This window comes from Fusarium oxysporum, chromosome 3 (genome assembly GCF_000149955.1).
Source record: "Fusarium oxysporum f. sp. lycopersici 4287 chromosome 3, whole genome shotgun sequence".
Taxonomy (NCBI): Eukaryota; Fungi; Ascomycota; class Sordariomycetes; order Hypocreales; family Nectriaceae; genus Fusarium; species Fusarium oxysporum.
The window spans coordinates 390,116-410,188 of NC_030988.1; the positions used below are offsets into that span (position 1 = coordinate 390,116).

General features: G+C 45.8%; 5 protein-coding genes across 5 annotated transcripts; all 5 read right to left on the reverse strand.

Moving 5' to 3' along the window:
* Positions 1-96: 96 nt before the first annotated feature.
* On the reverse strand, positions 97-3,122 carry FOXG_12433 (uncharacterized protein). Its single transcript, XM_018392225.1, has 2 exons — positions 1,816-3,122; positions 97-1,765 (listed from the first exon to the last, which is right to left on the reverse strand). Exons 1-2 carry the CDS (start codon positions 2,688-2,690, stop codon positions 1,090-1,092), a joined length of 1,551 nt encoding a protein of 516 aa, XP_018251736.1. The 5' UTR covers positions 2,691-3,122; the 3' UTR covers positions 97-1,089.
* Positions 3,123-5,471: 2,349 nt separating this feature from the next.
* On the reverse strand, positions 5,472-6,350 carry FOXG_12434 (uncharacterized protein). The gene is made up of 2 exons (XM_018392226.1): positions 6,225-6,350; positions 5,472-6,176 (listed from the first exon to the last, which is right to left on the reverse strand). The coding sequence occupies exon 2, from the start codon at positions 6,131-6,133 to the stop codon at positions 5,639-5,641; it is 495 nt and encodes a 164-aa protein (XP_018251737.1). The 5' UTR covers positions 6,134-6,176; positions 6,225-6,350; the 3' UTR covers positions 5,472-5,638.
* A 2,094-nt stretch (positions 6,351-8,444) lies between these two features.
* On the reverse strand, positions 8,445-10,471 carry FOXG_12435 (uncharacterized protein). The gene is made up of 2 exons (XM_018392227.1): positions 10,444-10,471; positions 8,445-10,211 (listed from the first exon to the last, which is right to left on the reverse strand). The coding sequence occupies exon 2, from the start codon at positions 9,652-9,654 to the stop codon at positions 8,812-8,814; it is 843 nt and encodes a 280-aa protein (XP_018251738.1). The 5' UTR covers positions 9,655-10,211; positions 10,444-10,471; the 3' UTR covers positions 8,445-8,811.
* A 1,437-nt stretch (positions 10,472-11,908) lies between these two features.
* Positions 11,909-13,927, reverse strand: FOXG_20880 (uncharacterized protein). The gene has a single exon (XM_018401199.1). The coding sequence runs from the start codon at positions 13,106-13,108 to the stop codon at positions 12,491-12,493; it is 618 nt and encodes a 205-aa protein (XP_018251739.1). The 5' UTR covers positions 13,109-13,927; the 3' UTR covers positions 11,909-12,490.
* Positions 13,928-14,886: 959 nt separating this feature from the next.
* FOXG_20881 (uncharacterized protein) lies at positions 14,887-17,546 on the reverse strand (the record flags this gene model as incomplete). The annotated part of the gene is made up of 1 exon (XM_018401200.1): positions 14,887-17,546. The coding sequence occupies exon 1, from the start codon at positions 17,494-17,496 to the stop codon at positions 14,887-14,889; it is 2,610 nt and encodes an 869-aa protein (XP_018251740.1). The 5' UTR covers positions 17,497-17,546.
* Positions 17,547-20,073: the final 2,527 nt, after the last annotated feature.

The following is a 20,073-nucleotide window of genomic DNA, read 5'->3' on the forward strand; positions in this document are numbered from 1 at the left end:
TTAAACTTCTTTATTCCGATAGAGATGTAAAGCTACTCATTATTCGCAATCTTACTTCTATGTCGTCGCAACTACTTGAATGGGCGATGGCAGTCACCCTTTGGCGTAGCAACTATAAATATAACAAAAGAAAGGGCAGTAGCAACACAATATGTACATAGATGAGGGACCCTGCCTATAATCTCGGTACCAATACTATATATCACACCAGGCAAGTACGATAATAAGAAAGTTTAAAGAGAACGTAGAGTGACCAGTGTAACCAATATGCTAGAGAATAAAAATCAACAGGAGGGAGCTTGCTCGCCAAAGACGCACAAAAGACGCACAAAAGGCAACAAGATGACTGGTTTGAGGCACTAGGCATCCAATTGCCATTTCTGTCACATAAATGTCCATGTCTGAATAGACAATCAATTATGCATAGGCGAGCGCGTTTCGAGCGAATAACCCCCAAAGATATCTAGCCACAGCCAGCTTATGTGTTTATTTATGGATTTCTCAGATTGAAGCCATAAAGTGTTGACTTTGATAGGATTGTAGTGCTGGGAGGGGGAGGGTGCTGTCGTTGGAGGCTGATACTCCACCAAAGTGACAAAGCGGAGTGCACAGATGTACAAGTGGATCTCCAAGGATATCGTTTCGAATGGCCATAAGGACATCACCGCTTAACTGGTGTGGACAGATAAAGATCTGGAGATGCTTCATGGCTACTGCTTTATTTACGAAGTGCGCCCAATGCTAAAGGTCTCGGTAAATGTGTGCACTCATAGAGTGCCAGGACAGAAATTGGTAACTCTCCAGGGGCTTGGAAAGTACATTTGGAACCCGTCAGAGCTACACAAGGAAACGCTCTGAAACGATCGATCGGTATAGGTATGGCGCCAAGAACAAGCGGGCGGTGAGACTCGAGGGACTTCAAAGCTGCCGCTTGTAACAGTGGCCGTACGTCTGCTCCTTCATATGTAATTCGGCATGACCTGCATAGCACCCTTTCGGCCGTACCGGTATAACTTTCTACGTTAATACTGTTGATTTTGTTAAGGACGGAGCCTGGAAATGACCCTGCCAGATTGCAGAAAAGGATGCTCATATGGTAATCTCCTCCTCTAACGTTATATCGTACTTTTCTGGGACTGAGAACTGGCGTGCTTCTTCATCCCAGCGGAGCCATTTTTCCGTGGTTGCAATCCTGTACCCAAGGGATATAATGCGGTCTTTACGCTCTTCTGAAGCGGACGGTAGCTCAAAATACCTCTCGTCGTCGTCTATACTGTCATTCTGGAACCAGTCGTTTGGAAAATAGGCCTCAGAGTAAATCAGACCTCGCATGGCAAAATCTTCGGGCAACGGACGTGGGAGCTGGTTCTTCCTCGCGAGACGGAAATGGCTCTGAATCTCGTATCCAGGCTCGCAACTCCCCAACAAAGTATTAAGCATAAAAGTGATATATTTCCAGGGGACCTTTTCTTCCAGAGAGGAAATAGCTGCTTGATGTTGTGTCATATGGTTCATGAAGACCAGGATGCAATGAACGAACGGTAACGTATGGATGTCTCCCTGGTGCTTAAGTACCGTTTCGATCGTCTTTGTCGCAAAATCTAGAGCGAGGCCAAACGTCTCGTCCGGGATCGCTTCCGAAATAGTGCTTCCATCCATAGTCACGTCGGTCTCCTTGGGCTTCTTGGAGATGGCCCGCATGAGGACATTGGATTCAGCACCATAACCAAGAAGAGAGCATGCTAGTGAAATCCCAGTGTAGTACCTGCATGAGTCAGTATGATTAGTCCAGAAACTTTCTCAATACTAACTAACCCTTTTTCCAGCCATTGCTTAGGCGACTTCTTAATAAAAGGACCGAGCAAACCAATAAAAGTCTCTATCGCCTCGTCAAGTTGATCCCGAGGCTTTCCAGAAAACAGTATACTATGAGCGCGCACGAATGCAGCATCAAGCGGGGCAAGACGAGTCGGTCCGCCGCTTGGCGTAGAATTGAACAACGTCATTATGCTTTCCCGTGCGCTCGAAAAAGGAATGGGGACACAGAGGGACTTGGTATAGTAATACAGCTGCTGGAGCGCGTTGGGACGCGCCAAGATGGCGAGATGGTGATAAAGTCTACCCGTGGTAGGAGATCTATCTGATGCTTTGCTGTACCAGTGACGACTTACGCCAACCCAAACTTCGCGTTCTCTGATGTCATTGTTCTCAATAGCCATGCGATATCGACCAAGGTCTCCAAGGCACTCAATCCAAGTATCTTCGAAAGCAGGCACAGTTTCACAGAGCAAGGCCATCATACTGAAAGCGAGGTACAAGAAAGTCAGCATATGCTCTCGAGAGGCGGGCAAACGATGTCGAAGAAGTTCAAGGAACGACTGAATGCCGTGCCTCCACATACGTGCAGGCATGGCATACTTCGAGGCCAATCTTTGTAGAGCAGGACTGGCGGAGGGATGTTGACTTGTAAGAAAGAAGTCATGATGTTCGTGAAGGAGTGTTCTGTGTAGTGCGATCATAGCCTGCCATTGTTCGTTGTTCAACTTTGAGTTGGTATCAGTGTTGGACGATTGTGCATTATCCACCTCGATGCACTTTGTCTCAACCATCACCAGTCCGGCGTAGATACCTTTAACTTCTGCGACAAGCTGATCCTGTGAGATAGGCCTCGTCTCTGGTTGACGCATCATCTTGGAACTGAAATCGTTATCATTGGATGGTGGTCGAGAGGACTGTTGTGCCGTAGACTGGGGTCTGTTGGCCCTCAGTCTCCGCGAACGACGGAGCCGACCTTGCCCTTGGCCCTGCCACTTTGGTGGAAGACTACCATTGTAGGTCCGGTGTTTTGAGCCTGGTGTGTTATTATGAGACTTGCTCTTGTAGACCTTCCAGGAGTCATGCGGATGTGAAAGTGGTCGCGGCTCTGCCTGATGGCCGTTGGCACGTTCCCCATTGTCCTTTGTGCTTGCCCTGTTCAGCTATAACCATATATGGAAAAGATATGCCGAGCCCAATGGATATGAGAATTTGGAACAAAAGTAAAACGGGGATGAAATAAACTTTGCGACAGAAAATTCAGGCTTTTCGAGTTGGGTTAAGCAAGAAGGTAATGGTTCGCAAAGGGAGCACACAGCCACAATGGTTCGCAAAGAGGAAACACCAGGATGCTTCATGGCTGCAGGCTTATTGCTATATTATTCTGCTGCTTGGAGACGTGTAACGCGCAAATCTTGTTATCTTTTCCCTTTTTTCAGGCTCTATAGCTTGCTAGTAGTTCCCTCCGGTTGAAACGTTAACTTCCCAGCGTTATTTCATTTTCTCTTCTCTATTTCTTTCGACCGTATAAAGGCATACAGGAATACAACCGACCTATCTGTTTTATCTGAATTGCTATATTTCAATTCCAAAGTGAAAATGTGCTTTAGCTGCCATAGGCCTCTCTGTCGGAGCGTACTACTCGCCATGAAGACGAGCTTAGTGTTGGGGAAGGGATGGAGCAACTGCCGAGGCAGTCAACTTCTACCAATCCTCTATCGCCGATACATTGTCCTTCTTACTTCATTTTCTGCAAAGAGACCACATGTGTTCTATTTATAACTCTCCGTGACGTCGTCACACTAACTTCTGGTTGATAATTAGTCGTTCTGAAATCCTGTGAAAACATGACCGCAATTTACTCCCAGCTAACGCTAACCGTTGGGTTGACAATAAGTACTTTCATAGACAGACTACAGGTGACTGAGTCAAACCCGGGTTTCCTGTTGACAAGGCATTCCTGTCAGGCAGGCTATATGTTGCGAAGGTGCCTCACGCACCAGCACCCACACCGGTTTCTAGTTCGCCTGATCATTCCCCCAGCTAGGAAGCTCCGACTTATTATCATCCCCGTTTTCCTTACTGCCTGATTTCACACTTTTTCAGAACAATTGTGGAGGCAACCTTTAGGACTTGGCCTTTAAGCCCATGTAAGCCGCCCTCGCGTGTCATTCCACCAGTCTCGTGGGTCCCTGGCGGGAAAGAAGGTAGGACGCCCTAGTATTCAGGGATTTTGATTTTTCTCCTAGCTTAAGGCTACCTGGCTCATCCCATTTTCCAATATTGGCCATCTGATCTTCGGATCAGTGGTAGCACCGAGGAACAGGTCCTTCCGCTGCTGTCATCGCGCTTAGAAAGCATGCTGTAGGTCACTGATTCATGTAGGCATGCCAGCTGTTGTTAAAACGAGCCTTGTTTTTCTTTGTCCTGAGTTCCCCATTGAAGATGACAAAGTGAAGCACAATCCCATCGTTTTAAATTTGCGATTGACGCATGAGAGCTACTTCTTATGGCACACCTTACCCAGTAGAATTGGTCTGTGGGCACCTCACCGTGTCTCACTTACGCTCTGGCATAATGGCTAAACGCCTAAGTATCCCCTCCTGCAATCGCACATGCGAAGGGGGCAGTTGTGGGTAACCTTCTTCATGGTAAATTGTCAGGAAGTTCATCATGGCTAGCTTGGAGCTACTGCAAGCCTTATACCCTCTTGGTGTTTTAACAATGTTTTTATCAGCCAGTATAATAGCCCGTCCGCTCAGGATGCCTGTGAGAGTTATCACTTAAATCCGTGTCTATTCTCAACGCCATTAAAGAGGGGCGTCCACTCTTCGATATCACCCAAAAGCTCGTACTTCATGCTCTCGCTGCAAATGTCGCGTTCGTCATCTCCGTATTGGTGGACTTTTCATTCAAGGATGATAGTTGTATCTCATCATGTGTATTTATTCCGGTGAAGATTGATCACCTGAATGCTTCTGGTAACTGGAGCATTCACTGTGTTCCTGCTTTGGATCTTTTAAAAATGCCCAGCTACCCTATCCCCGTAACCAATACGGTAGCAGAATGTTCTCTTTGTCGCACAGCTGAAGGCCACTAGCGAAAAACCCCGAGGTCCTTAGTCAATACTGAGGCTAATCACAAACCAGGCAAGTGAGAGAGCTGTATATACCGAGCTCCAAGAAGACACAGGACAGCACCTGGCCTTGCCGTACCTATGATCTAGGGTTACTTTGGGCGAATATAAGAAATCAACCACAAGTCTCGGCTGCAAATAACACATTTCTTACCTAGGACCAAGGTGCCAGAAGAAAGTCCTTCCAGAGATGTACTTAATGGATTCGCTCACCCTACGGTAGGTGGTAATTTAATTCGCTCTGTAAAGATGGGTAATGGTCTCGAAAAGAGACCAAGTAAGAAGAGAAAAAGGTGGAAACCATAAGAGTATGCTAGCATGTGCGATTACAGGAATTCTCAGCGATAATAATGTCTTTTAGGCAGCTAAGGATGAACGGCGGGTGGTCAGCGTTAGCTCTCAGCCAGATGCAACTCTAAGTAACACTTCTACCAAACCACGTTAAAGCCTCGCCTCCATTCGTGGTCGTAAGCATGAATATCAGGACCTCAGACTTTCTCAATACACATATAACCTTACATAGGGGCTTCACAGGTATCGGACCAGAGGCCCTAGCTTATATTAACGCTGTGTAGAGTTGCACCAATCCTAAAGGATATAAGATAATTGAATTCCCTAATTCCAACCTCCTCTCAATGCTGAAGACATTTTATACACAAGCTGTGACCATATAAGTTTCCTGTGGCACTATGAGGTGACTTCAAGGCGATTAATCCCGCTTCTGAAGCCGTGGAATCTTTCCAGCTCGACATGGGCAACTTTGCGCAGCTTGGACTCTTTTTCCCAAGTCACCTCGTTTTCAGAAGCCGGGTAACCAACCCACTGAACAAGATATTTCTTTGTCTGACCAATGACGTCAATGACGTCCAGAATCTTGAAGACATGATCGGATGTGAAGCCGGTCGCTTCTCTTCGCCCTCCTAGTCCCTCCCAGTATTTGAAAACAAGTGTTGGAATATCCTGTTGTAGTATCCACTCTGGTTCCTTCGTCGTTTTGCCGTTAGCCCACTTCACATAAAACTCAACCGTTGACGTCTCCTCATCCAGCTTGTGGCCAATGAGACAATCCACAGTATGTTTTTCTGACTCCCAATTAACGTCACTAGTTGCGTCTTTGTTGCTGTCTGGTGGTACTTCATCGCCTTGACCGCATATCTCGTTAACAAGTGGAACAGGAACCATGATGTTTTGGCTCGACTAAGCCAAAGCAGAAAACCATCGAAAACTGTTTTATTAGCACATCTACCATGGCACCATATTGATTTAAAATTACCTTTATGCGAGATTCAATTTAATTAAAGGGAAATGGGTCGCGATACTAATAGCTGTATGATTACCAGAGTAGTAGATTATAGGTATTATAGATGTTTTGCCGTTCTATGTAGGCTCTACCTTAATAGATGCTAGAGATTGTGGATTAAAGGAACACTTATACTTTTATAATACGGCTGTGGACTGCATATTGAAGATAGATCCAATTTCATTTACCTACAGATAAATGCTACTACTGTCGTATGTCTGTGAACCCAGTGAACGCAGCGGTGTCACTTGCATTAGCGCCTTGGAGAAGGAATGAAGGCCGATTCCGTCTTTTGGTAGGAAGGCAATCCTTCCTTCAACTAATGCCATTTTGGTTATTTTGAGACTTGAATGTTCGGATCTTCGCAGATAAGAAGGTTTGGTCACTGGTGTGGCCTACTGGAGTGGGGACCAAGAGGAGCTGCTCATCTATACGGATACGAGTTGACCATAAAGGCTGGGAATTAGCTAGTTACTGAAATCCACATCTATGCGTTTACAGGCGAGTTCACAGGCGAGTTCACAGGCGAGTTCACAGACGAGTTCACAGACGAGTTCACAGAAAGATCCATAATCTTGCCTAAATTAGCTTAGTGTAAAGACGCTACAGTGGGTCGGCAAATGTCCCGACATATTCCGGATCAACCCCAACCACCTCGATTGCAACCTGCCATTTCACTCTGCAACTGAATGGGCAATAGTTATTTAACTTTAATAAGATACATGTCAGTCTATAGAGAATTAAAAAGAGATTCCAGCCATGTAGATTACTACTTGGTATAATAGCTATTTGCATTATAACACGCCTCCAGTCGGTCGGGCATCGATTTTATCACGTTCCTGACTATATCATCTTCAACCTCAGTCCAAGCCTCTTCCGCAGCTGCAATAAGTCGTTCCATAGCCTCAGCCTTCTTTGGATAAGCGGAAATTTCAGGATAAGTTTCACGTATCCTCTGTTTGAGGATTTTCCAGAGAGTCTCAATGGGATTTAGCTCAGGACTGTACGGAGGCCAGTCAGCAAGAAAGACTCCTGTTCTTCTTGCCTAGGGGCGCATCCATTCTTGAACTCTCTTACAAGTAAATGTGCGGGCGTTGTCGTGCTGAAAAGTCTCTCCTCCCTCAATAAGTCCGGGGAGATAGGACTGTAGACAGGGTAGAATACGCCGGCCTGTTACGCCTCCCCTCTCAGACTGAGGATTCACGGGAAGAGGGACGATCCGGGACGGTTTATCATAGTTAATTGCACCATAAAACCTCTGTGAGTGTCTTGAAGGACGTCTACGAGCTTGGACTATATCTCTATGAAGACTCTCGCCCTGTGGTGTTGTCAGAAGAAGCTTTTGAAATAGAAGTCCCTGGACTTACGGCAGAATAAAATGGCCACTTGGTATAGTCACTGTCTGTACGGTCGATCGTGACCTCATCAGAAAACCACCAACTGTACCAAAAAGACTCATCTTCATGAAGGTATTTGTCAGAGAATGATTTCCTCAATTGAGCAGCTTCGTCGCTGAGAAACGGGCGTCGAAGTGCAAGCCTATTAAGCCATAAATGTTGATTGTGTCTGAAGAACCTACCTCGTATATCAGCCGGACCTTTCGGACCGAGCCCATTTCTAGCCACAGTTAATACACACACGTTCCTCTCTACAATCCCTCTGAGGACGATAAGGCACAAGTGATGTATTTCTGTGGGGCCTGCTCCCGTATTGACCGGCTGCTGATCGATCCGCCACACTTACCAGCCTCTAGGAGGCACAGCAGCGAGACTCATGGGCGCGGTCTGCACTCTGCATTATCGGGGACGAACCCGGTGGAGCAGTGGTCAACGACAGGCGAATCCTTATGCGAACGTGGGAACTCGCAGGGACATACGATAGTTGGAACTTTGGAGCGGACATGAGAATATCGAATTTGGGAGTGAGGCATTCCTTTGGTGTTGTGGCTAACAACAAAAAGGAACAGGAGTCGTCTGTTACAGGAGATAGTTACGGGGACCCCACAGTAGGCTTAGTCGACCTGTAGTGGAAAGGCTAAGCCGCCGAAGGTTTTGTTGGCTAAGTCATCCGGACTGGAAAAGTTAAACTGTCGAGGGTTTTCTTGATGTGAGCCACATCCGAGCGACTGGAAGCTTCCATAGCTGAGAGAATACAGGGCTGATCAACTTCATAAGATTGATACACGATGATTTAAACACGATGTTTTCAGTTGAACAGATCCGCGAAAGTCTGGACAATTACAAGGCAAAGTAGAAGATATATGCCAGAAATACAACAGTCAACAAGAATTGCGAAAAGAAGAAATTAACCGCTTGAGCGAGGGACAGAAGAAGAAATACAAGTACGATACAAACAACCACGGCAAGCCTATGCATAACCTACTTCCTTCACAGCTTACTAGCCTTGCGCTGATACGAAAGCTATACGCGCCTGCGACGGTGGCGAAACCTGCTTAGAATCCCAGACAAATTCCAGACAATGTATTGCGTATTCCAAATGCGCGTCCTGCTTACCCTTCATCCCAGCTTATTTCATGTCATATACGGCAAAGAGCCCGCTTTCAATTCACCACGCCGACTGGTGTGCCCTCGTTTAGACACTGTTTCTTGAAGACGAAGGCTGGCTCTTCTTCAGTGTCTTCTTCGAACTTTCTGTTAGCAACCTTTTTGAGAACATCTCGCTTTCGCTTCTCGCCGCCTGGTTTTTTGGGGTCTTTCTCCCATGTCTCCATCAAATTTGGGTTGAAAGATCCGACGATCTCATGGCCTAAAGCTTTGCCCAGTCTCTCTTTGAGACCGAGAATAGGCCAGATAGGAACCCTTGTGTATTCAATCTTGAGACCAGTCACCATAGCATCATCGTCATCGGCAGGAGCCTTAAAAGGATCATGGAACTTCTCCAAAAATTCCTTTGTTATATTTCCCGTGTAGACAATAAACTCAGCTCTCTCGGTGTCATGTGTGAGAATCTTCAACTTGATATTGTGGAAGTTAGGGCATGGAGGGATGCCTTGTCCTGGTGCAATTGCATTGCCAATGCGCGAGTCACGTCTGTCACTCAGAGGTGGGGTAGGGTAGAAGTGCTTTTGTGCCATCACTAGAAAAACGCCCACAAGATGGGCATCATGATCGCAATTCGAGGGCACGAGCATACGCGCTCGCATCTGTTGGAGGCGAAGCACGGGTTCGTTCCGTGTGCCGTTGGGACCAGATGCGAGACGAAAAATGTTGGTTCGGACTGAGGCCAATTGAGTCTTGCTAATGTAGCAGATCATGGGTAAATTAGCGGGGCTGTAGCTAGGTGAAGATTGTGTTGAGATGTTGAATGATTCAGCAGGTTGCGTCGAGACTGACTTGAATGATGAATGTGAAGACTTTGCCTTTTCAGATGGGTAATTCCACATAAGTTGACTGCGAACAGCATCGCGGTAGACGCGACCGCCAAAATATAGATGGAGCTCGGGCAAGTACTGCGGGCTGTTGAAAGCTGTAGGCCATAGGGTGTTGAGCACTTTCTTGACAGCCCGGGAGCACAGAATAGGATGCAGAGGATCAGGTAGAAGAATCCGCGTGAGCGATTTGCTGAGATTGATGATAGTAGTCGAAGGATTTAAATGTCCTGGCGATGGCGGTGTGCCTGGAGCCGCTGAAGGCTGCGGTGTATCGCATGGTGGCAATTCATCCCACGTCGTGCCGAGGAGTTTACTGTGTAGATCTGTCCAAGAAATAGGTCGCACAAAGAGCGATGTGCCGGCGTATTACTGAAGGATATCGTAGAGAGAATTCTTCGCGGGCCGGTAGATGCGCTGTAGACTCCTCTTTCCCGGGGTGACAGTGGGCGCTTGTGAAGTACAAGCCGTTGTGTGTAGTGACGTGATATTACCGTTACTTCTGCGCGCCGATGAAGGCACAGAACTAAAAGGCTGAGAAGTTGCCATGTCCACCAAACCACTGGGCCGTCCTGGTAGTGCTATTAGAGAAAAGTGCGCTTTCATGATAATAGTGCCAGCGAGCATATTCTTAACAGGGTCCACGATGTACATAAAGACGAAACGGATATTCATCGATTAGAAACCTCTTAGTGTCCATACAGTGGTGAAAAGATTGATATGTCAAGGAGGGATTGTGTAGAAGTTGTAAGAGCACTAAAAGGCGAAAGGGGAAGCCTGCTCTTTTTGAAGTTTGTCTCTTACATAAATGCCACTTGCGCACAAGGTCACCTCACCTAGGCACAAGCACCTTTACATTGGCAGTTGACTGTTTATTCCTCTTATGTCTGATAGGTAACTTAATAGCTAGCGCAACAATCTTTAAAACGGTCCTTGGACACCTCGCTATCCCAATAATTAGTGTTAGTAGGTTAGTCCCAATAGCTGACGTAGGTAATTTTAACCCTGGAGCCGGCGCACAAACACACACACATACATACATACACACACATATATATATATATATACTCAGGACGGTTGAATTTTTATTCTTCCTTACATCCTGGATGGTCTCACGCTTTGTTCGACGGTATACGACACACAGGGCTCAGCGGCAGAGGGACTGAGTAATTCTGCTTCGAAGGCCTAGAACATCCCAGGCGTTGCTTTGTGTAATGTCAAAGGAATTTCGGAAGTTATCCGAGATATATGGGACAAAGATCGCATCCAGGTTATGTTTTGCTATACCTACCCATCGGGCTTAACAATTACCTCAGGCCAGCCGCTATCATTACCGCCATAACTTCATCCAGTTGATGATCGGTTTCAAAAGGATGGCCCAGAGGCCAGCACGAATAAACAAACTCCCGACGCCTGTAATGCTTCACTAAAAATCACACCGAGAGAAAGTCCAGACTTTTCCCTGAAATCTACCGCTCTCGAGTAATAATCCAACCAGGGGTTTCATGCATCTGTATCAGTCTACTGCAATTTCAATCTTTCAAGCTAACAAGTCTCCCATGCTGATATCCATTCAAGGGAACCAGAGTTTTGGATTTTCCTTAAGGATAACCAAGATCCTTCTAGTGAATGGTCTTCATCACGGATGAGTGCCCCTAAGTCATAGTGGCTGTATGAGTTGAGTACATGCCAGTAGGATGCTATATTTTGGGTGTGTTCAAATTGGGATTACCTTCCAGCAGCTATATATCAAATCGATGGCTATCATAAAGCCGAAGAGTTTGAGGGCCAAAGAACTTCAAAGTTAGAAAACATATATACACCAATATAGGGTAGAGGATATAAATTCACAGAAGGATTAACAATTACTGAGAATGGGGTCTAAAATATGTGACATGGCTGATGATTGGCGCACCGCGCAATCTCGCGTTTGTCTCCAGCCACGAGTGCTACAATAGCAGGTAGGGCGCAAGGAAGCAAAAAGGAAACTAAATGCACACAATCGCGGCGGAAATGAGAGGTAGATCCTCGTTTCTCTGGTGACAATTCTGCTCGCGTTTGTGCAGAACACTTCATGTCAATATTTTCATGCTGTCTTTGACATAGAGCCGGAACGTTATGCTGAGTCTCATATTGAACCTGGAGGTATTGGTGAGATGAGACATCGTTCGGTATGCTGATAATGGCGCTGAGACGGCGATCAGTTGCGGCACCGATCAACTTGCCATCTTGGAAATCAACGACAAAGACCAGGGCAAAGCTGTTACACGTGGTCATTGAAAGATGGTGTATCGATGACCAGACCGGTCACTGCAGCCTTGGGATCCGGGGGTTATGATACTGATGGCGATGTTGACAGTGAAACAGCAGGGAGCAAATGAAGTACCTCCAGAGCCTCCTATCGTTGGGCATTATCACATGCATACTCAGGGATATCTAACATCTGTTATCTTACAAGACTTGACCCATAAAGTGTCGGCAGCGACTTCCTACTAACTTCAGAAGGACCAGGAACCGACGTCTTATAAAGCCGGTGAAATCTTGGTTTTATCGGACACGTCCACTTCCTGTGATCAACCACCTTCTTAATCTGAAAAGCAGCATCTCTGACATTGACCTTCGATGGATGCCCAGGCGCCTGGTTATGGTACTCGTGATGCTTCCTATTCCGGACTCTACATGTGACGGTACTTCCTGGGGATTCAGAACTGGAATTTGATGTCCCCATAAGATCCCGCAAGGGCGTAGAAGATGAGTCGGCCGAGACTCGATCTGCAATAATGATAGGTTCGTCGTCAGAGGATGATTCATCAGCGCCAAATGTATCCTGCTCCTTTGTCTGGCTCTCCCATCAAGGCAGGCTGGGATGACTAATACTATGCCTGTGGTTCCGTTCATCTTGTTCAACCGTTGCATGTATGTGAGCCTTCCTCCTTGAATCGATGGTGAACTTGACAGGCTTCCAGATCGTCGGATATAGCAGCGCTGGTGTTCCGGCTATAGAGGCCAAATTTGACAGGCGAGTTACAGCGGGAGCAATCGTTTGCACGGTATACTGACGAGCATTACCTGACGGATGTGGAAATATGGGCTGCAGAGCAGCGCTCGATATAGGTATGCCCAAGGATGAGATCATCGGCTTTGGTGTAAGAGCACGGTCAAACTGGACTGCGTGAGAAGTACCTGAACCTGGCGGTTTGAATGGAGCAAGTAATTCTTCGCTGCTCCAGTCGGAAAATCTTGTGCACTCGCAATCATGTTGTATGTGCGCTGTCTGAGATGCCGGGGCGGGCGGCGCACTGAACTGAAAAGGGGAGACCATTAAGGTATTGTGTAGTGTATCAGATACTGCTATGGAATTCTGTGACATATCGTCAGGGGGGGCAAGTAAGGCTGCAATATCGTCCTGTTGCTGCTGTTTGGGGTTGTCGGCGAACTCGAATTGGTAAATGTTCTGATCATTTTGCATCTTGAGATTGTTGGCGAGCCTCTGCACTTCCTTACATGCAGTGGGCTAATCACTTGTTGCACTCGAGAACACAGATACTGGCCATGTCAGATCATCGGACGAATCTTCCAAGTAGTTTAAAGATTAGAGGAAAAATAGAATAGAGTGAATATGATACAAGTGCCACCCCAGAACGACTTTGACACATTTGAATAGCCTAGTCAAGTGTCACCATGACGGAAGTACCAGTCAGATTAACATCCGCTTCGCTCCCCATCGCAAGCACGCTGGAAGAAAGGCAAAGTGTATAGTCAGCGTAGGCCCAGGCAGAAAACTCTTTTCCTGGATGTACGATACTCCTGGGTTGTCAGCAAATCTCTTCGCCGCGTCTGATAGTAGTATCGCTCTCCATATCGCGATTTCGCGTGCCTATGTCCTTGGCGGCGGTGCATATGTTTAGTATCGTAAGCTTTACGCTTCTGCGGCCCCGCGTACTGAGACTGGTGAGGTATGACATTATGACTCTTATGGTGAGACTGTTGCTCAGGCTTAGTATTAGGTCTAGACTGAGGATTTTTGTGGTCACGTTTGGGTCGCTTCATTTTATGGAGGGGAGTCTTAGACTTCTGAGGATGGGCGGACTCCGGCTGATAAGATTTGGGTTTGGGCTTGGTGTATTGGGGCCTCAAATGAGTGTCGGTCTTTGGGCTATGGTGTGATTTTATCCCTTCAGGTGAGTTGTAGCTCGCAAGCGAAGCATCATATCCAGCCATAGCGATAGGGGCAGCGACGATCACTGTAGCAAAACTTGTTAGTATAGAAATAGACAGCTTCATGTTTATAGATCTCGCAAAATGGAGAAAGGCTTTCCTTTTTCTAACCAGCCGCACTAGCTAGTTTTAAGCCTGGGTTACTTAGACTGAGCAATCTGATCTGGTCGGGTTGCTATTTTCGGAACCATATTTGGTAAGAGATTAGCGTGGCCATGTGTCTGTTACGTTCCGTATTCTAAGCACTGCAACCCCTTTTTGGAAGAGTTAAGTGTAACAGATGCAACTATCCATCGAAAATGATGAGTGGATCACATCTAAAGCAATCGTCAGTTGCTGTCTTGCCAGTGCCATTGCAATGGATGCTTTATGCACACGAGGCACCCGAATGACTGAACCTAGATCAGAAGGCCAAGGCGGCACTCATGACAGTTAATAAAATAGTTTCGTTGTGTTATGAATAAGTCTACTTCGTTAAGCTCAAGGAAACGTGCTTTAGAGTTGTATGTAATCGATTTGTCGTTATCGCTTTCTCTCAATGTCTCGGTACTGCTGGGTTCTAGTCTATATCCTGTCGATTTTCGATATCAGACGAGAAAATTGTTGTCGACCTCTATCGCATGGTCTACATGCGCAACCTTGTGGTGGTTCAATAGATCAGTCCGGCATGGTCATGCCTGTCCCGAGTTGTGTTAACAAGCTGTCATCCCCATGGGGCAACCAAGAGGGTAAAGTGTAAAGCAGGAACGACAATGGCCCTCGATCTTGGCCTGGCGCCCCGACTCAACAATCTTCTCGAAGTGCCTGAAGCCAATTGCTTCTGGTGAGAAAGTTAGCGCAAGTTCGACATGTCACAAGAGTTGCCGAGAATTGGGCAGTAAGTAAGCAAGCAAGGTAACGTCAAGCATGCCAAACATGTTTCATAATAGGCGGAGAGAGTCGCGGGATAAGAAGCGGGGCTATTTCTTCTATTCGCTACTTCCTTCACCGCCTACCTTTAATTCTCTTTGGCCTTCGTATGATAACTCCTCATTGACATCCTTCGCGCCATTTAAGATATGAGGCTCTCCGTTTGAAGGCATCATCTAGCTTTTTCGAATTCTGCTGCCAGAACTTCTGTGCATCTTCCTTGCTAAGTGCCCTATTTAACGTAGTCTTTGACAGCACGAATAACTGGTGTTCTCCACGAAGTCCTCCAAATAAACTAATCGCGTTCCCACCCCCTACCGCAATGTTTTTAACCTCGAAATCGAGGAGATTTACTCCAAGGAGAGATTGAGCGTCTTTTCTTTCCAGTTGTTTGACATCTCCTTTGAGATTCTCCAGGATATGGGGTATGTCTGTTCTGCAAACAATATATGCATTTCCCGGGCGTCTTCTATCGCATAGCCTCAACTCCCCGCGAGGCATCATACCCTCAATCTGCAAATCTTCGAAACTTATATCCAAGAAGCGTCTTTCTCTAGGCTGGCTACTTAATTTCTTTGCCACTGTTAAGCCATTCTGCTTTCTTGTATCGGGTCTATCATCCTCATTCGAGTCATCCGTTCTTTTAGATGAAACAACCCCTGATACTGAATCCGCAGAGTTGACAGCCTCTATATGGGCTGCCACACGCTTTGCAATGTCAAATTTCTTAATTTTGTTTAATAGTTTTTTCTTGTTTCTGTCATGGATAAGCTTATCGACCCTCATTGCTATGATCCAGATAGAGACATTTTGATCCTTTAGTGGTTCAACACCTTCAAGAATACTACCTCGTAAGGACATCTCCGTCTCCTTGCCAATAAAATCGAATTTGACTCGTTTTTTTTTGCAAGCCTTCGGAAAACAGCAATCCTCATCATTCACTCTTAGCGCTCCACATATCTTTGGGATATTGATGGCTCTACATTTGCGATCTTGCACATTCCAACACCCTACTGCGAGGCTTCGATCCTGAGAAATACTAACGATAAACCTTTTTTTAATTGGTTCTCGTAGAGAGGCTATTTTGAGTAGAGGAATCTTATACGTTTTAAACTTAGATTGATAGAATTCCGGACCAGTAAGGACGAACAGACCGTTTTGTCGCAGCGTTTTGAGATGCTTAGCGTCTTGGCTTTCGAAGTTCTGATTGATGAAAATGTCATACACCTCAGACAGCTGGTGCAGATTCTTTACATGATTCAAGTCGACGAGGTTACCTTTATTGCTTAATATTCTGTGTATCAGGTCAAACGCTGTACTGGCTTCAACAAAATCTTCCTCTTTCCCCATAAGCATGTCTTTTGTATTTTCGGTGATCTTCATTGCAACAGTGCAGATTAAGACTTCTTCCTTCCTGAATAACGGCAGATGATCGAGACAGAAATGCCGCAGAGAACGCTCTGATACTTGCTGCTGTTCCCAGAGTCCATCTGGATTTAACTCCCGTTGTAAATATTCACAGCAGTTCGGATCTGTCGTATATACTGAGCCATCTCCTCTGTGAACATTCACTGCAAGTTTTACATCAGCTATCAAGTTAGAGACAAAGTCGGATCTTGGGTCGTCTGGGACAACAAATTCAAGACATGGAAGCCGTCGGTATTCCTTGTGTGTGGACTGGAATGTGCGACCACCCCGCCAATCTGGTCCTCTATCCGGCCCTTGCCCACCAAGAACCAGTAATCCATTGTCGGTAAGACGAACCAATGATCTATATTCCTCTTCCTTTTCGCAGTCCTGCCTAGGATAACCTAAGTATGGAGAGTCGAAAGAAGCCGACTGATTCTTCTCATGACTATCCTGAAGGAAACTCTTATTACACTCCAGGAGATCTGGCCATGATTGTTTGATCCTTGTCCACCGTATCAGTCTGCGAAAATGCTTGAAAATTCTGTCCGACAGTTCGAAATCTTCTATTTCTAAAGACTCGTTTACGTTCATTGCAACGGCAAAGATAAAAAGACTCTTATCGTCTGAATGCTTCACGTGGTCGAAACGTAAAAGGTCTGATGATAGATATTCCGCATCTCGATAAAGCGTCTCCCAGGCATCATCTCCGTCTGCTCGTCGGCGCTGAAGATATGGTACCTTTTCACCGTAAAATGAACCCTCTCGTTCGTCCCACAACCCTACTGTAAGTCGGGGGTCATATTCTAAGCCTGCGAATATGTTTTTCATCCGGTTTGGGGTCTCATGGATGATATACTCAAGATATGGGATCGGTCTGAGTTCGTAGTCCTCCATGGCGAATAAGTTCAATTGGTACGTATCAATCTCCTCGTATGTATCACTGTATGTATCACTCTCCTCAGACTTATCACTCTCCTCGGACGGATCACTCTCCTCGGACGGATCACTCTCCTCGGACGCATCACTCTCGCACACATCACTCTCCTCGCATGCATCACTCTCCTCGCACGTATCACTCTCCTCGCACGTATCACTCTCCTCGCACGTATCACTCTCCTCGCACGTATCACTCTTTACACCTCCATCCCATGTGCTAATCGCCGGGTGACGGCAGTCTGCTTTCTGTTTGTAATATCTTCTAGGTTGCTCATCGTACGGTGAAAAGCAGTCACACTCAATCGTAAGCCGAGCGTAACACTGGTTTGAAAGCAATAGATGCTTAACCTCCTCATAAGTAGACTCCCATTCAGTATCACGCATTTTGGTAAGCCGGAAGCTGATACAAATATTTTTTCGTTTTAAAGCTTGGTTTCATGCAATAAATACAAATATCTCAGTGTAAGCTATGTATAGCAATTTATATTTATCGCTTCAGGATCCTGTCCTAGCTCGGTTGAGGGTAGTAACCCTACAAGGAGGGCCATTCCTGCATTACGTCAAGGCGGTCCCCGATCATCGTCCTCAGGTGTATTGACATGTTTTCATAGTGTTCCGAAATGGTCATCCAAAAACAAACCTCCTTTATTTCCCAAGAGCCTCACAATCGTACAATCTTGCCATGACTTCGGTTAGCTTTTTTCTCCGCTTCTATATTAATCACTAAAGTATTGTTACCGCGATACCTAGGTATAGTGGCTGTAAATAGATTTCCTTATTTACTACTTAAGCTTTCTTAACCTAGAAAACTCAGTAAGTAAGTATAGAATTAGACGGGAAATATAGGTATCTGGGTTTTTTAAGGTGGGGCTGTTACAAGTTAATAAAAGAACTTCGCCAACTCTGGATGGGCGCAATGCTCTTCTTTTACCGTCCCCTAATTATCTTTATGCACTACGACTCCACTACTAACACTAAAACCTTGCATCAGTCTCCAGCTCACCATAAACTACCGTTCAGGGGGTTTGGATAATTTGGTGATCTACCAGGTAGCACCGGTGCTCCTTATGGCAAACCAAGCCTTGGTTTCGAGCAAGCTGCTTCGCATCATGATGACCAAAATCTTATGCCACCTGTGCAAGATTAGGAGGCTTAGTGGTTTTCGGTTGTCCATGGGGCTGTATCAGCGGCGTCTAAATACCTAGAGAGATGAGGACTGATCTACAATGATGCGGAGGAGCCGATAGTAGCTCAAGCAGCTAGTATTATTCCTCGACTTACTAACCTATACTGTGCATTATCTCTGGAAGCATTTCTGTTTTTGTTAATTTTGACTTACAGAAACATGTGAGGGAACGAAAGCCCGACCACTGACTGACACGTAGCCCGAAGGGGCATTGGAAATGGTTTCAGTAAAGCAGATTATATATGTGACATATGGTCCCAACACCCTCTTCGACACCAGGTTGGGCGCTTTTCACCACAATAAAAGGGTACCTTAAGCTCTGATGAAGGTTAAAACACCAACGAGAATTCGCTAGAACCAGGCTATCTCAGAATCAATTGTTGCGGGGTTGTATCGAAACATCATGCTATCTCAAGTATTGCTATAAGGAAGATAGTCTACAGAGTCGCCTGAGGATAAAGTTGAGTACAGCCGTAGTTGCTAATCATAATGAAAACCGAGGGGAGATCTATTCAAGGTCTTAAGAGCGGCCCTATGGAGGAATGCCTAGGCTTTTTGTGGTAACGATAAGCTCTTAGCAGCAAGGCTTATAATAATGAATAGGCTATAATAAATAATGCCGCATAAAGTTAATCAACTAACAAAAACGAGAGGGGTAGTAAGGCAACTTGCGGCCTGAAAAGCAGCGTGTAGGTATTTCATCGCGGGGACCAATTTATGATAGCTCTCATAATCATTCTGCCATCTTGTTTCCCTTCAATTTTGAAATTTCTTAGATAATATGCATTTCGAAACTGGCAGTATCTGAGAACTATTACCGAGGCATATTAAATCTGCGAGCTACAATGAGGGCATCCAAACCTTCAGGGAACAGTTGGCAGGTGATGGAAAAGTCGGCAGATAAAATAAAGGAACAGGTTGACGACCTAGAAGAGTCAAAACAACTTTACATCTCCGATACGATAGAGAAAAAACCTCTTCAATCGATGGTCCACGAATAGCACCGCCGCAACGAACATTCAACAGTGGCGATTTTCGACTACATATAGGCCGCCTATATGCCAGCATAACCGAAATCGTCCCGAGAGGATCTCGGAGTCTGTTCTATATCTGCTATTCCTCATATAACCGCTGCAGTAAAAAGAAACGTTTGATGGAGAGGCGCCTGAACATCATGATCACTGTCAACCGGCAATAGTTAACAGAGACAATCCGTTTAACTTTGGGAATCGACTCGACTTCTAGTGATATGCAAGAAAACACTGAAGCAGGGAGCTCAGAAATGAAATTGATGTTTCGGCTACTTCATATACTCATCGGGTGGTATCGGCTTCCTAGTGCGTTAGATGGCCCGGTGAGGTTGCTGTCCCTCTACAATGAACCTTTCTTTGACCTAGAACTGGTTCGGTAGACTATTTCTGGATGCGCTACTGATAAAATGGAGTGGGTACGATCACAGTCAATGTCGACGTCTTCCCTGTGATATACATGCAGATGATATGTTTGAGGGTCACGTAGCTGGGCAGTATGGGTAGAAGAAGCAACGCAATTAAACACAAGCCATGAAGTTGCACAAGGCAATAAGACAAATCAAAGAAGAATTGACAGAGCTCTTTGCCGACCCGAATTAGAAGCCAATTAGTTCATCACCACGATTATTGGCTTTTGTGGTACGGGGCTGAATCGCTTTGAAGGATGTAAAGATGATCCACCCGCTCCAGAGATTCATCAGAAGACGTGCGAACTACAACATGTTGCACTGCTCGTCTCAGAAT

Bases quoted from the DNA above. Each gene is read 5' to 3' on its own strand.
- FOXG_12433 (XM_018392225.1), bottom strand. From the start codon at position 2,690: ATGATGCGTCAACCAGAGACGAGGCCTATCTCACAGGATCAGCTTGTC. The intron at 1,766-1,815 runs GTTAGTTAGTAT...TGACTCATGCAG, and splicing joins AAGCAATGGCTGGAAAAAGG to GTACTACACTGGGATTTCAC.
- FOXG_20880 (XM_018401199.1), bottom strand. From the start codon at position 13,108: ATGCAAAATGATCAGAACATTTACCAATTCGAGTTCGCCGACAACCCC.
- FOXG_12435 (XM_018392227.1), bottom strand. From the start codon at position 9,654: ATGTGGAATTACCCATCTGAAAAGGCAAAGTCTTCACATTCATCATTC.
- FOXG_12434 (XM_018392226.1), bottom strand. From the start codon at position 6,133: ATGGTTCCTGTTCCACTTGTTAACGAGATATGCGGTCAAGGCGATGAA.